This window comes from Zootoca vivipara, chromosome 12 (genome assembly GCF_965207765.1).
Source record: "Zootoca vivipara chromosome 12, rZooViv2.hap1.1, whole genome shotgun sequence".
Classification (NCBI taxonomy): Eukaryota; Metazoa; Chordata; class Lepidosauria; order Squamata; family Lacertidae; genus Zootoca; species Zootoca vivipara.
In genome coordinates, this window is record NC_142595.1 from 23,840,654 (window position 1) to 23,853,788 (window position 13,135).

At 46.6% G+C, this 13,135-nt stretch overlaps 1 protein-coding gene across 1 annotated transcript; it reads left to right on the forward strand.

The window, feature by feature from the left end:
- Positions 1 to 1,538: 1,538 nt before the first annotated feature.
- Positions 1,539 to 8,218, forward strand: LOC118094621 (keratin, type I cytoskeletal 17-like). Its single transcript, XM_035135175.2, has 6 exons — positions 1,539 to 1,712; positions 2,834 to 2,916; positions 5,197 to 5,353; positions 5,837 to 5,995; positions 6,588 to 6,713; positions 7,660 to 8,218. Exons 1-6 carry the CDS (start codon positions 1,539 to 1,541, stop codon positions 7,897 to 7,899), a joined length of 939 nt encoding a protein of 312 aa, XP_034991066.2. The 3' UTR covers positions 7,900 to 8,218.
- The last annotated feature ends 4,917 nt before the right edge of the window (positions 8,219 to 13,135 follow it).

Below are 13,135 nucleotides of genomic sequence, written 5' to 3' on the forward strand. Positions count from 1 at the left end.
CCATTAACAGGGCACACCAAAACTGTCTCTGCTTATGATCACAGGGTCCAGAATGGTTGATATGGGGAGAGGCGCATCCTTGAGGTATTGTGGTTCTGAGCCATTTCAGGCTTTGTAGGTCAAAACCAGCCATTTGAATTGGGCCCAGAAACTGATTGGCAGCTAGTGCAGTTGGGCCAAGATTGGTGTTATATGCTCAAACCATCTTGTCCTGGTGAGCAACCTGGCTGCTGAATTTTGCACTAGCTGAAGTTTCTGAAATATCTTTAAACGTAGCCCCATGTATAACACATTGCAGTAATCGAGCCTAGAGGTTAGCAGAGCATAGACAACAGAAGTTGTCCCTGACCAAATAGGGGCATAGCTGCCAAGTTATCCCTTATTTTAAGGGATTTTCTCTTATGCTGAATAGGCTTCCTCGCGAGAAAAGGGAAAACTTGGCAGCTATGAATAGGGGCACAGCTGTGCCACCAACTAAAGCTGATGGAAGGGACTCTGAAACAGCTGGCTTTTAGAAAACGTCTGAAGGCAGCCCTGTTTAGGGAAGTTTTTAATGTTTGATGTTTTATCATGTTTTAAATATTCTGTTGGGACCCACCCAGAGTGGCTGGGGAGGCCTGACCAGATGGGTGGGGTATAAGTAATATATTATTATTATTATTATTATTATTATTATTATTATTATTAGCAATGGATCCAGAAGTACCCCCAAGGTAGCGAATTGTCTTTAGCCAGCATCGATTCCGTCTCACAATATGGACAACAAAAGGGTTTCCCCCTCAGTTGCTTCAAGGAACTGGCGTTTCCTCTCCTTAAGAAAAACAAGGCAAACTTTTGATGATTCTGTACAACTTTAATAACATCTGGTGTGGTAACTTTGTTTAAAACGAGCAGTTGAATGTGTGAAGAAACTGCTTGTTTGGTGGGGTATCTGGAGGCAAATTGCCAGTGGGACGAAGGAGAAGCCAGCAGCAAACCTGTGAGAAGAAAAATCAACTCTCCTCCCCAATGGTGACACCCTTAGCAAAAGGTATAAATCGAGACCTGCAGGATAAATGCGGCACACTCTGACTGAGTGTCAAACCTTGAGTGTTGTCTTCTGCTTTGGGTTGGATCTCCAAGTCACTCTCGCTATGAGAAGCAGCGCCGTGCACAGTCCAGTAATCGTGGGAAGAAATAGCGCAAGTGTTGGCTCGAATGGGAGGTCCATGTTTTCCTCTGTCTCTTCCAGCTACCACACCTCTTGTGGCCTAGGTAGTGCCAGAGGCAATTCCTCCCGCTTTGAAGGTCGTTCCACCTATGACTATGGAATTGGCCAAAGCAACTTTCTGAGCAGCGGTTGTAGTGGTGCATTTATCAGGGGTGGCCATAGGAGGAGAATGAGTACAGGTAGTTGCCCCAGCGGTTATCCTCCATTTGGCTATGGGGATGGGCTAGTTGAAGTCAGGTCTGATGGAGCTGGCAATGGAGTTGGCGGGGCGGGCGGTGATCCTGAAGCTTGCGGCATTGCCTTTTCTTCTACTGATGGAAAGGCGGTCATGCAGGACCTCAATGACCGCTTGGCCAGTTATATAGACCAAGTGCGATGCCTGGAGGCTGGAAATGCTGAGCTTCAGTCCAAGATCAGTGATTTCCATGCCAAGAACAGGTTGGCTGGTGAACCGAAGGACTACAGCCACTATTACCAGCAGATTGAGGAGCTTCAAAGCCAGGTAGGAATGTCATCTCTCAGGAACACTCAAAGCATTCCCGGTGGCCTGGTTTACATGACATGATAAGCCCAACGATGGCTTGCTGGGGTCATGTGGATGTGTGGGTGCCTAGAGAGGGACTTGGGGCCTCGTTGCTTCTCCACAGTCATTTTTGGTGCTGTGCTGAGCTAAGCCAAGGATCAATTTAGCACAGGCATAGGCAAACTCCGGCCCTCCAGATGTTTGGGACTACAATTCCCATCATCCCTGACCACTGGTCCTGTTAGCTAGGGGTGATGGGAGTTGTAGTTCCAAACATCTGGAAGGCCGAAGTTTGCCTATGCGTGACTTAGCATGCTGTGCAAACAGGGACTTGTGGCTAAGCTCCGTCCTCACCAGGGATGGCCAAATCTGTCAAGTTCAGTTTCTCCCTGTTTCTCATTTTCCCAATCTTAACCTCAGTTCTTCACATTTCCATATCGGCCTGTGATTTAAATAAATAAATAAATAAATAGATGCCATTGTGAAAACCGAGCAACATTTTAACGTGAATTTCTCCCAATATACACGTTTGTGTGTGTTATTCTAATACACACATTTATGTAAAGCATTTTCTCTGAAAATAATGCATTTCAGCATATCATTTTTTAGCAATATATGCATTTCTGTGGACACTTGACCCCAGTGCATGCATTTTAAGACCCATCACTTGGCTGGAGAACTGCACTGCAAAGTTCAGAGAGCTGCGAATTTTGAAGGACGGCTGTGCTTTGGTTCTTGTCCTGTTTCAGAAAGTGGAAATGAGGTAGGCTTGGCTTAAAAAGGGAACCTAATCGACTTGCTTCCGCATTCCTTGTCCTCACTAATCACAAGCTGTAGGAAAGATTATAGCTCGTGGTTGGTGAGGAGAGTTCTTAACCATGAATACTGGTCCGGATTGAAGGCTAAGCCAAACCATTGTTTGGCTTACCCCGTTGTGTGAACCAGGCCAGTGTGTGCATTGTAGTTCTTGTGTTGTAGGCAATGAAAGCCATCTACCCAAACCAGCTCTTTCATCATTCAGCTCTGGACTTCATTCTTTGGTCTTTGTATAGATCAGGAGAAATTAACAAATTCCATTTCTTTCTTCCATCCCACCCCAGATAGTATGTAAAACAGTGGAGAACAACAGTATAATTATCAAGATTGACAACAATCACCTGAACGTTGAAGACATGAAGCACAAGTGAGTTACGCATCGCTCTGAACGTCTCCTCTTGCCTTTTGAGCCCAAAATCTTTTTGTCACTGTTAAATTCATATTTGCAGAAAAATTGGGTTAGCCTGGGAAAGACAGCTGGAATGGGTGCATATACAGGGTAGGTGTGCAGATGTCTTTAAGACCGTAAACACCACACTAATTTATGTACACTTTAACCAGACACATGCATTTTTGTCATAGCTGCCAAGTCTCCCGCTGAAAAGTGCGGGATCAGCAGCGGCGCGGCACCGGAAGTCGCTTCTATGCATGTCTGGACATGCGTAGAAGTGACTTCCAGTGCCGGCGCTGCCTGATTTCCGGTGCCCAGACATGGGCAGAGCGGCACCCGAAATGGAGCCTCCTTGGCAGGTAGGAAATCCGGGGGATTTCCAGGATTTTTTTCTATTTGGGATAACAGTGGGAAACGGATTAAAATCCGGGGGTTTCCTGCGAAAAACGGGAGACTTGGCAGCTATGATTTTTGTACAACCTCCTCGGTAGGAGAACTGTGCTGCAAAATTAAGAGAAGTGTGACTTTTGAAGAATGTCTGTGTTCACATATTGCTTCTGAACGTGCAAATTTTGAAGAGCCACTGTGTTCCAATCCCTGTCTTGTTTTAGAAAGTGCTGATGGTGCAAACTCGCTTTAAATGAGCAATGAGTTAATCTTATCTCCCATCCCTGCTCTGGAGAGGGGTTTTTATTGGGATTGGGGCAGTGGCAGAAAGACGCGAACTCCTTCTCCTCCTCCACCCCCGCCCCGAGTGGTGACCCCCTGCTCGGGTTCACCCACCACTACACTGCTATTTATTTAATAAGAAATGCATGTAAATGCATTAATGCAATTAGCGTTGCATCTAGTTTGGCCCTTGCTAAACAAGGGACCCAGGCCTGCTAACTTTGTCAGTAATCCCAGTTCTTTTGCAATGTCTCATTTAATTTAATTTGATGTTAAGAAACTCAGAGGAGGAGCACTAGCTGGGACAGAACATAAAGATCCCAAATTGCTTTTATTGTTCAAATCACACTAAAGCCAGCCTTTAGTCATTTCCGTTTATGGTAAACACCCACCAATTTTAGCGTGCCACGAATGAATCAGGGCTGGGCTTATCATGAAATGCATAAAGCTAATTTGTTTATTCTAGGCTGGGCATCATTTCCTAATAATAATAATAATAATAATAATAATAATAATAATAATAATAATTGTACCCCACCCATCTGACTGTGTTGCCCCAGCCACTCTGGGCAGCTTACAGCATATACAGAAACATAACAAAACATCAAGCATTAAAAACTTTCCTATACAGGGCTGCCTTCAGATGTCTTCTAAAGGTTGTATAGTTACTTATCTCCTTGACATCTGACAGGAGGGTGTTCCACAGAGCGGGCACCAACACCAAGAAGGCCCTCTGGCTGGTTCCCTGTAACCTCACTTCTCACAGGGAGGGAACTGCCAGAAAGCCCTTGGAGCTGGACCTCAGTGACTGGGCTGAATGATGGGGGTGGAGATGCTCCTTCAGGTATACAGGGTCGAGGCTGTTTAGGGAGTTAAAGGTCAGCACCAACACTTTCAATTGTGCTCGGAATGTAGTTTCTCCCATGCTCTGCACACAGGCTTCCCATGGGCCACTGGTGGGCCACTGTAAGAACAGGATGCTGGACTGGTTGGTCACTGGCCTGATCCAGCAAGAGCTCCCATGTTCTTACTGTGTCTCAATAAACATATAGCTCCAGCAGAAAGCAGTGGATCATTTCTGTGGGTTTAGCTGAAGTACCTCTGTCAGGTGCACAGATTTTGAAGGCCTGTAAAAACAACAACCCCAGCTTGCTAATAAGGCCCAGCTAACCCCATCTCTCATAATTTTCCACCAGAAGATGTATGAGTTTTTATTCAGCCGGGTCTTGTGTCGAATTGTCATTTTACTGGTCTTACTTTGGTGTTTTATTGTGTTTTTGTTTGTTGTGTTATCATTGTGTTGTTATTATTAGCCCCCTTGAGCATCGTTTGGTGGAAATGCAAGATACAAATAACAAATAAGAAACCAACACATTCAAATATTTTTTTAATGTTCCCCCCTGATGTCTAGCCTCTGATTCAGTTGTTGCATTTGAGCATGTCCATACTCAGTAGTGTTAAAATGGGGAAAATCTCTTGAGTTTAATTTTTAGCGGCTGCACTGGCCCTGCAGAAATAAGCATGTTTACTAAATAAATAGAGTGCAGCTAAGTCTCAGAGCCCTTTCCCTTTTTTTGGTCAATATAGGCTTGATACTGAGTGTGGCCTTCGTGAGAATGTGGAGGCCGACATTAATGGCTTATACCCCATTTTGGATCAGCTGGCCAGCTGTAAGACTGACATGGAAGCTGAGATGGAGTCACTGCAAGAAGAACTGTCTGGTCTCAAAAAGAACCACAAAGAGGTACATGGTTGGCTCACCAAAATATGAGCCCCCCGTTATCATAAAAACAATGCATGTATGAATTGCTTACTTTATTTATACAAAAAAATGGCACAAGCCACTTAGTGCCACAAAGTGCCCCCAAACAGATTACATTCATGATTTCAAACACACACAAATTCAAAGAGGATTGGGCAAACTCATGGTAACTAGCCATAAGGTCTATTCTCTTTCTCCATGTAGTAAGTTACGCTTCTGAATACCAGCTGCTGGAAACCGCAGGAGAGGAGAGTTCTCTTGTGCTCTGGTCCAGGCATCTGATTGGCCACTGTGAGAACGGGATGCTGGACTAGATGGGCCAATGGCAGCCTCTTCTTATGTTGTTCTACAGGAAAGGTTGAACAGTTGATGCTGTGCACAGCCAGCCCTTTCATAATATGACAGCAAAGGCATGGTTCTCATCAAAATTCTCTTTGCAGGAATTAATCAAAGTTCTCTTTGCAGGAATTAATCCTTTTGCAAGAATGCTCAAATGATGTCAACATGGAAATCAGTGTCTGCCCCGGTCCAGATCTGAAGAACATCCTGGAGGAGATAAGATGCAAGTACGAAGCAACGATCGACTCAAACCACAAGGAGGTTGCAGAGTGGTATGAAGGCAAGGTAAATGAATCCGCCCCATGTAAGGAAGTAAAACTTTAAAATGAAGAAGAAGAAGAAGCCTGATGGGAAAAGGGCAGGGGCTGTAGGAGACTCCAGGGGGATGCTGGTGGTACAATCAGGCTCTGCATTGTTTTGTTATTCACTACTTTTACACCCACACCTTCCCCCAAAGACCAAGTGTGGTTCCTCCCACCTTCTCCATTGTATCCTCACAACAAGGTAGGTTGGGCTGGGAGATGGTGACTGATTCAAGGTAACCCTGCAAGCTTCATGACCTTGCATGGAGATTGGAACCCAGGTCTCACCACTGCTCTTCCCTTTGGCTAATCAAAGAAGTAGGAAGAATACCGTGCAGCAGTATATCCAAAAGCGCAATGTTATTCAGGTTGCAATAACTTGAGCCTCTAAAAAAAGAGGGTGTGTGTGTGTGTGTGTCAAATCCTGGCTCAGCATCTCTAAAATAGAAATGAATGGGCTCTTTTCTTTTCTTTTGTTCTGCCAAAGCCAGTGTCCTCCCCCCCCCCCCCCCCGCATACTGAATAGTACACAAAACCTCTGAAAATGCTGATGTTTCAGTCAATCTGTGTTTCAGCTTGAGGAAGTGAACCAGGAAATCTGCACCACTAGCAAGGAAGCTGAGGATGGCAGCCATAAGGCCATTGATCTGAAACATCAGCTGCAGGCCTTAGAGATTGATCTCCAAGCCCAGTGCAATCTGGTAAGGAGGGCGAGTGTGGGATGCATCTTATTGCTCTGTCCTTTTTGCAGCTCAGAGCAACTCACATGGTGGAGTTACGGTGGGTCCTTCAATCATGCCATGCCATGGGGTCTTCTCAGTCGGGACATTCAGTTGGTACAGATGCTTGAGTGCATGAGGTGAGAGCGCTCAGTTAACTTAGGTCCAGTAGTGGTTGGTGGGGCAGGACGAAGCAGAGTGGCATTGGAACACTGTTGTAATCATTAATACATAAAATAATTATCTCAGTGATCGAGCTGCGATATAAGGTTTCAAAAGTCCCTAAGCTTCTCTAGGTTGTTCAGGGCTTTGTAGATTAATGGAAGAGACTTTGAACTTGGCTTGATAGTAGATGAGGCTTCAGCAAAAGGTAAAGGACCCCTGGACAGTCCAAGTCCAGTCAAAGGCGACTATGGGGTTGTGCTGCTCATCTCACTTTTCAGGCTGAGGGAGCTGGCGTTTGTCCACAGACAGCTTTCCGGGTCACGTGACCAGCATGACTAAACTGCTTCTGGTGCAATGGGACAGTGTGACGGAAACCAGAGCGCACAGAAACGCTGTTTACCTTCCCGCCGGAGCGGTACCTATTTATCTAGTTGCACTGGTGTGCTTTCGAACTGCTAGGTTGGCAGGAGCTGGGACAGAACAACAGGAGCTCACCCCATTGCTGGGGTTCAAACCTCCAACCTTCTGATCGGCAAGCCCAAGAGGCTCGGTGGTTAGACCACAGTGCCGCCCGAACCCCCGCGCACACACAGATGTTATAGGCCATGTTGAGCATCATTGGCAGTCTGTTCCTCAGCAACTGCTCAATAGCACCCTGATCCTGGGGGTAGTATACAGACATCATGGTTAGTAGCCATTGATAGGCTGATTTGATTTATGTTCACCTATGTACTTTCTCTTGTCCCCCCCCCCACTCCCTTAGAGAGACACACTGCAAGTGTCCTTGGCGGAAGGAGAACATCGCTACAATGCTCAACTAGCCGAGATACAGGACCGCATCTCCTGCATGGAGCAGCAGCAGGCAGAGCTGCGCTTGGAAATGGAGGGCCAGGACCGGGAATACAAAGATCTCCTGGATGTTAAGAACCGGTTGGAGCAAGAGATCCAGACCTACCGCAGCCTGCTAGAAAATGTGCCAGGCAAAGTACATGCCACACCATGAAAGAACAGCCCGATTTCTTATCCCCTACCATTTCCATTGCATGACTAGATTGGGACTGAGGTTAATTTCCAGCATATGCCAACTATGTTGAAATAACTGCATCTTCATTCTTGGTTTCAGTTTTTAATGGCTCCTGGTCATTTCTGCTTCTGAATAAGGCTGAGCTGAAAGAGGGGGAGATTTCTGCAAACATGTTTGTCAATACTAAAAGAAAAACTCATTTTGGTAACCTGCAGGGGACTGCAGTGAAAGGGGGAGAAAGTGCTCAGGAAGCATTGCTCTGCGTCAGCCTTCTGTTGAAGTGATCCTCTTTCTGTATTATTATTTTTTGCATCTGGCAGCTGTTCTGCTAATCCACACAACTTGCTCATTTTGCTGTTTAATCAACCCACTTGTTTCCAATGAAGGCTAATAAAGGCTTTGCAACTGAACCTGAACAGCAGCTTCGTCAATTCTGACTGTGTGATGGTGACAGCCATATGAGAAACCACATTTAAGAGGCATCACAAAATGACAGGTTGCATTCACCCTACACTTTGGATGTCCCCATAAAACTGCCTTAGACAAGACTAGTTCAAACGTGTCACTCTCATGAATAACAAACCATTACGGCTAATGATAATAATACAGATGGTCTTTGAGAAGGAAAACAGGTGCAGATGATTTAAGCCTCACTTCTCTGCTGTCATCCGCCAGGCTGGTTCTCGGCGAGTTTCCATCAACTACCAAGTCAACACTAAACCCATCGTCACCCCAGCTTCGTTGTATGCCATGGTTCTTCCAAACAGACCTGCTATGCACCAGGTAGACCCACCTGCAGGCATGGCTTTCAAGTCCCCTTTGCTACCTAACAGGCAGCTGATGGCCTTGAGACCCCAGCAACCACATTCAACCCCACCTCTGAGCTAAGTCTACACAGCAGTGTAGAACTGTCACAATTCTGGGGGTCATGCATTCAGTGGCATAGCGTGGGGGAGGGGGCAGCCATGGCGATGGTCCGGGACACATTTTAGGGGTGCAATTTGGGAGGATGCAAGTTTGGGAAATTTAAGTTTTAAAAGGCCACAAGAATAGAGAACCGCCTGGGTGGGGGCCTTTTCCCTTTTCGTTAACTATACACAGAAATCACACGATATTGGAGGAAGCAGGGGCGTAGCGAGGCGCCGCGACACCCGGGGCGGCAAATTGCCATGCCCCCCGGGGGGGGGCACGCCGTCGCTACGTAACGATGCATGCGTCTCTACGTAGAGGGGGATCACAACCCCCCGCGAATTCAAAACGGAGCTTGGACACTCTGCACAAGTGGGCTATCTACCTGGACCCTGGCCACTCCGTTTAAGCTCCGTTTAGAAGTCACGGGGGGGGGTGCGATCCCCTCTATGTTGCACACATGCGCAGCATCCTGCTGCACATGCGTGCTAGGTAGAGGGGGATCACCCCCCATGACTTCTAAACGGAGCGTCCAGGCTCAGGCACCAATCGCAGGGCGGGGGCACGGCCCCGAGTGCCCCCCCCCTCCAGCAGGCATCCACACAGTGCCCAATCGCTTGGCCGGCGCGCCTGCAGCTCCCTCCCCCAAGGCTGCCGTGCAGAGGCGACGGGCGTGGGCGTGGCCCCGAGTGACACCCCCTCCAGGGCAGTGCCCGGGGCGGACTGCCCTGCCCCCCGCTTGCCCCGCCCCTGGGAGGAATGCAGATTGATCTCTGGAATGATTTGAAGGGCACATGGCTGTTTCCAGCAGCTGCATTATTGGGATTTTGCAAACTCCAGAGCTTGGTGTTGCACCAGCTGCCTGCACCCAAAAAACACAGGTGAGCTGGGTGGCTGCAGAGAGCAGGTTCCCTGCAATGAAGTTGCAAGGCAAAGAGATCATGTAATGCCAAGAAGTCTCTCACTCTTGGAGTTAGTTTTGCATTGCTCCAGCAAGCAGCAGCCAGCTCCTTGGGAGATTAGGTTGGAGAAGGGAGAATTTGGGGTTTTCTTCAGCTGTATGCCATAATCATCACAATTACAACAAATAAAGGCTTGACATATCTCGCTTTGCATGTCATGCGTTTATCTCCTGTATTGGTTTCACCTTTTAAGTTGAATTACTGAAATAAATGAACTTTTCGACAATATACTAATTTTTCTGTAAATGTCACAGATTGAGTGAGGCACACAGATTGAAATATTGAATTCTATCCTCCTCACCTACCTTTCTTTCACTTGCAAAATCCTAACTTTTAAAAGTCCACTGAAGAATGTGGCATGTCCAAGGGGGTGGGGAAGGGCTGGGAGCATAGCTGCCAAGTTATCCCTTTTTTTAAGGGATTTTCCCTTATGCTGAATAGGCTTCCTCGTGAGAAAAGGGAAAACTTGGCAGCTATGGCTGGGAGTCTGTGGAACAGGCAGAGTGAGGCCTTGAATGCTAAGACAAATGCTTTGAGATAACAGAATGTGCCTCTCAGCTGGAGAGGAGACCTTTGAAATTCTTCTGGAACTTTCCCCCTTTAACGTTCAGGAAGAATGTGAAAACATTCCTATTTACCCAGACATTCAGTGGCTGGAGAACACAATTCCTGACAAACCTGCTGAAAGAATGCTTTTAGCTGTAATTGTTTATAGATATATACAGTGGTACCTCGCAAGACGAATTTAATTCGATCCAGGACTCAATTTGTCCTACGAAAAATTCGTCTTGTGAGTCACGGTTTCCCATAGGAATGCATTGAAACTTAATCAATGCGTTCCTATGGGCTCTGGGGGACTGGCGGCAGCATGGGACGGGGCTTCGGAGAAGGCGCAGTGCTTCTCCGAAGCCCCGTCCCATGCCGGCTGTGTGCAAGGCAGCGCGGGGGTTGGGGGGGAGAAGACAGGCGGGGGCAGCCCCCACACCGCCGTGCTTCAGCTCCGTTCCCCGTTGCTGAAACGCGGCGGGCGCTGCTGGCCGGGGCTTGCCAAGGCAGGCGGCGACAAGCCACGGCAAGCAGGACCCACTGCGCTTTGGCTCCGGGTGCTGCTTCCCGGGGCTTGTCGCCGCCTGCTTGGCAAGCCCCGGGGAACCAGCTGTAGCACGGAAAGAAGGCAAAGGAAGATCAGCTGTCAGCTTCCCGCGCTGACAGCTGATCTTCCTTTGCCACCTTCCCGCGCTACATTCTATGGCCGCGCTTCGCAAGACGAAGCGGCGGCCATAGAAAACCTCACCGTCTTGCGAGTCCCTTGCGCAACGTAAAACTCTTCCGTCTTGTGAGTTTTTCGTTGCGTGAGACATTCGTCTTGCGAGGTACCACTGTAGATATAGATATATATTAAAACTGAAACTGCTTGTAGATGTTTCTCATTGTACTGTAACTGTTTTTAGAAAGCTTTAAAACTTTTGGAGTGTTTTGTTTTGAACTTGTGTATCCATTTGCTACTTGAGGAGGAAGGTCAGGATATAATTCCGATGATGAAGATGTTCTGGGTCTGTCCACCATGATGTGATAGCCTCCTTTGGATACTGGATTTTTTTAAAAAATGAATCCGCTGTGACACCAAGAAAAGGGGATGAATTAGAATAAGGGACACCCTGTCAGCCAACATAATACAGCCAAATATATATTAAAGGCAACCCCATCATTAAAAAGAAAAAAAAATGCAGCACTAACATTTTCCAGGTTGTAGCTGCACCTCCTGAACTGTAATGAATACATGAATTAAGTAAACATGTAATATAGAATTAAAATTTAATTCCTCTCTGTGTGTGTCTAACACGCAAACACAAATTAAAAGCCCACATTCATTACTTTTCCTATGTTAATTTCTTCCTCAACATTACTTCCCTAGCACATCAAAGACATGGAAAAAGTCTTCATCAGATGGTGCCTGCTAGGCATTATGTAAATCAAGCAAGCTCATTATGACAGGACAGGCAACAATTTTTTTTTTTAAAAAAAAGCTTTGCACAATTGCTGGTGGAAGCAAAGCATTTCTCAGGGAATGGAAGAACTTCTTAGATATTCTGTTCTCCTAGTGGGACTGGGGGTTTAACCAGGCATGCCCATTTCTAGGATACAGCCGTACCTTGGTTTTTGAACAGCCTAGTTCTTGAATGTTTTGGCTCCCGAACGATTGAAACCTGGAAGTCAGTGTTCCGGTTTTTGGATGTTCTTTTGGAAACCAAACATCCAACAGGCTTCCGCAGCTTCTGATTGGCTGCAGGAGCTTCCTGCAGCCAATCAGAAGCCGCGCTTTGGTTTTTGAACGTTTTGGAAGTCGAACAGACTTCCGGAATGGATTCCATTTGACTTCCAAAGTGCAACTGCACTCCATTCGACACCCCCTTGGTTTTCTCCAACAATTAGCAAGCCTTCTGTGGCCACAGAACATGCTTAGTTCTTAGAGGATGCTTTTTGTCCTCTTCTTGTTTCTTTTCCCACGTTTTTTCTAACTACCACAAACCTTGGGATTCATCCAAACCTGCTGCTATCCCCCTCTTGTGCATGGCTTGTGGGTTGTTTTTTGTTGTTGTGCAGAATCCATACCCTATACAAATTACCAGCAGAGTCAAAGCACAAAGCAGGGGTCAAAAGTACACACAGAACATAAGTCAGAAGTCAGGCAAGACGAGCATAGCCGCAATTACATGTCAAGGCATAAGTATATATGTAGCGTATTATTAAGGAATTAAACCTTTAGTAGATTCTGGAACACATTAACCCATTTCACAGACAGAGAACATTGAGAATGAAATTAGTCCTGAAAACAGTTAGTGAGTCCATGGCAGAGAATGCAAAGGCGTGTATTCCCACATGTCAGAATAGGTTATTTATGTATGCAACAACTGCGGCCCATTTTCTGTTAGCCCAAAAATGGAAAGTGAGCAAGGTCCCAAGTAAAGAGGATTGGCAACTTAAGTAGACAAAAATGTTCATGGATGCAGAAAACTAACCTCTTACAGCAGCCTTGTGTTACTAAACGATTGCCTGGTCACCATCGCCAGTGCAGTCGGGCTGGGATTGGTGCTATGTGCCCTGGCTGTTTTGCCCTGGTGAGCAGCCTAGCCACTGAATTCTACACCAGTTATAGCTTCAAAACTGTCTTCAAAGGTAGCCCCATGTATAATGAACTGCAGTAATCTTGCCTAGAGGTCACAAGAGCACAGAAGCAGAAGGTGGGCCATCCCTGCCCTGACTGGGGCATAACTGGGCCACCAGGTGAAGCTGATGGAAGGCACTTCATCATAGGTGCCAACTCCCAGATTGAAAAATCCGGG

Excerpts from the sequence above, each read along its gene's own strand:
- LOC118094621 (XM_035135175.2), top strand. The coding sequence starts at position 1,539 with ATGCAGGACCTCAATGACCGCTTGGCCAGTTATATAGACCAAGTGCGA. Across the intron at positions 1,713-2,833 it reads TTGAGGAGCTTCAAAGCCAG|ATAGTATGTAAAACAGTGGA; the intron begins GTAGGAATGTCA and ends ATCCCACCCCAG. Across the intron at positions 5,996-6,587 it reads CAGAGTGGTATGAAGGCAAG|CTTGAGGAAGTGAACCAGGA; the intron begins GTAAATGAATCC and ends TCTGTGTTTCAG.